Source organism: Talpa occidentalis, unplaced genomic scaffold, assembly GCF_014898055.3.
Source record: "Talpa occidentalis isolate TD23 unplaced genomic scaffold, MPIMG_talOcc4v2.1 talOcc4.8, whole genome shotgun sequence".
In the NCBI taxonomy this organism is placed as follows: domain Eukaryota; kingdom Metazoa; phylum Chordata; class Mammalia; order Eulipotyphla; family Talpidae; genus Talpa; species Talpa occidentalis.
The window spans coordinates 105,936-108,078 of record NW_023605194.1 but is presented as its reverse complement, the minus strand read 5'-3'; the positions used below and the strand labels follow the sequence as shown (position 1 = coordinate 108,078).

At 60.9% G+C, this 2,143-nt stretch overlaps 1 protein-coding gene across 1 annotated transcript; it reads left to right on the top strand.

Annotated features, from left to right (window-relative positions):
* The first annotated feature begins 628 nt into the window (after positions 1–628).
* Positions 629–1,665, top strand: LOC119234088 (olfactory receptor 13A1-like). Its single transcript, XM_037496853.2, has one exon. It carries the CDS (start codon positions 629–631, stop codon positions 1,595–1,597), a length of 969 nt encoding a protein of 322 aa, XP_037352750.1. The 3' UTR covers positions 1,598–1,665.
* Positions 1,666–2,143: the final 478 nt, after the last annotated feature.

Sequence of the window (2,143 nt, the reverse complement as noted above, 5' to 3'; positions counted from 1 at the left end):
TAGAGACAGGCGTGTGCACCTGGAGAAGCGGGGCTGAGCTCAGGGTGACATGACTTTTGGGAGCAGGGACATGCTCAGCCCGCAGAGGGCATGAACGGCCCCACAGCATTGACTGGAGGGCCCAGTGGGCAGACTGCTGCTCTTCTGGGGTTGGGACAGGGAGAAGGGCATGGAGTAGGAACTTGGCCAGAGCCCGTTGTGGGCAAGGATGTCTGAGCAGATGTCCCAGGGCACAGGGAACAGATGCCTGGGGAGAGCTCTGGAGCTAGAGACAGGTGTGTGCATCTGGAGTGGCGGGGCCGAGCCCAGGGCGACATGACCCTCAGGAGCAGGGACGAGCTCATTCGGTGGAGTGTGGCGGGCCCCACAGCGATGGCCTCAGGGCCCAGTGGGCAGACTGCTCCTCACCTGGGCTGGGCCAGGGAGCAGGACACGGAGCAGGAGGACAGCTGGAGCCCACTGGAATGGGCAAGTAGGGTGGAACAGATGTCCCAGGGCACAGGGCACACGGCAGTCCAGGTGGTCCTGGAGCAGCTGCAGGGGTCATGGGTCAGGGTGTGTGTGTGTCAGGGGCCTGCAGCTCCTACCCAGAGCGCAGGCTGACTGTGCATCTCTCTCAGGGGTCACCATGGAGTCGGGCCTGGGGGCCTCTCCTGGCAGGGCCCTGGGGCACAACTGGACGCAGGTGGAGGTGTTCGTCCTGCAGGGCTTCTCCGAGCACCCTGAGCTGCGGCTGCCCCTGCTGGGCTGCTTCCTGGCCCTGTACACCCTGGCGCTGGCGGGCAACGCCGTCATCATTGTGCTGATCAGCTGCAGCGCCAGCCTGCACAGCCCCATGTACTTCTTCCTGTTCAACCTGGCCTCCATGGACGTCATCTGCACCTCGTCCGTGCTGCCCAAGACGCTGGTGGGCCTGGTGTCAGAGACGGAGAATACCATCTCCTTCCAGGGGTGCATGGCCCAGCTCTTCTTTCTCGCCTGGTCAGCGTCTGCAGATCTACTGCTGCTCACAGTCATGGCCTATGACCGCTACGTGGCCATCTGCCACCCGCTGCACTACAGCTCCATCATGAGCCCACAGCTGTGTGGGGTAATGGCTGCAGCCGTCTGGACCATTTGTGCCATCAACGCTTCCGTGCACACCGGGTTGATGGCGCGTCTGATCTTCTGTGGCTCCAACCTCATCACACACTTCTTCTGCGAGATCCCCCCGCTACTCCTGCTCTCCTGCAGCTCCACCTTCATCAACAGCATCATGACGGTCCTGGCCGACGCCTTCTATGGGGTCATCAACTTCATGCTCACGCTGGGGTCCTACGGCTTCATCATCGCCAGCATCCTGCGCATCCGCTCGGCCGAGGGCAAGCGGCGAGCCTTCTCCACCTGCTCCTCCCACCTGCTGGTGGTCTCCTTCTACTACTCAGCCGTGTTCTGTGCCTACATCAGCCCGGCCTCCAGCTATGATTCTGATAGAAGTAAAGTGTTCTCAGTAATGTACACGATGGTGGGCCCTGCCCTGAACCCACTCATCTACTCTCTGCGGAATGCTGAGGTTAAGCAGGCCCTGAGGAGACTCCTTAATCTCTGCAGGCGCTAACACCATGTGCAAGTCCTTCTTCCAGTCGGATCCCCACCCCTGGATCTACCTGAGACCAGGCTTTTAGACGTTAGACCGGCCAGCTCCCTCTCATAGCCCAGCATTGGTGCTGGGCACTCTAGCTGAGTCAGGACTCCTGGACTCCCAAGAAGCCTCAGTGGGACCCGTGGCCCCAGGTGGGTAGGTGCTCTTGTACCTGGGACAGGAGCTATCACCTTGCTGCCCATGGACTTCATCCTATAAGGTCTCTCTCCTCCCCACTCCTCCTGAGTACCAGGACCTCTCCTGCACCACAGCTCCATCTGGACCCCCGTGGTGCATCTCACTGCCCTCACCACACTGGCCGTAGATGTTTGCCCACTGTTCCTCAGTTGCTTGCAGGTTCCCGGTCCCAGGGTTTGGCCATCTCCCAAACACGCCCCACCTGGGCTCTGTCCCCCTGCAGCCAGTGGGCTGGCCAGCTGTCTGCCTGTACACCGCTGCACAATGCAATGTCCATCTGGGACAGCTTTTCTCTTGGACGGTGTTGAGTGTCGTTTTCATCTT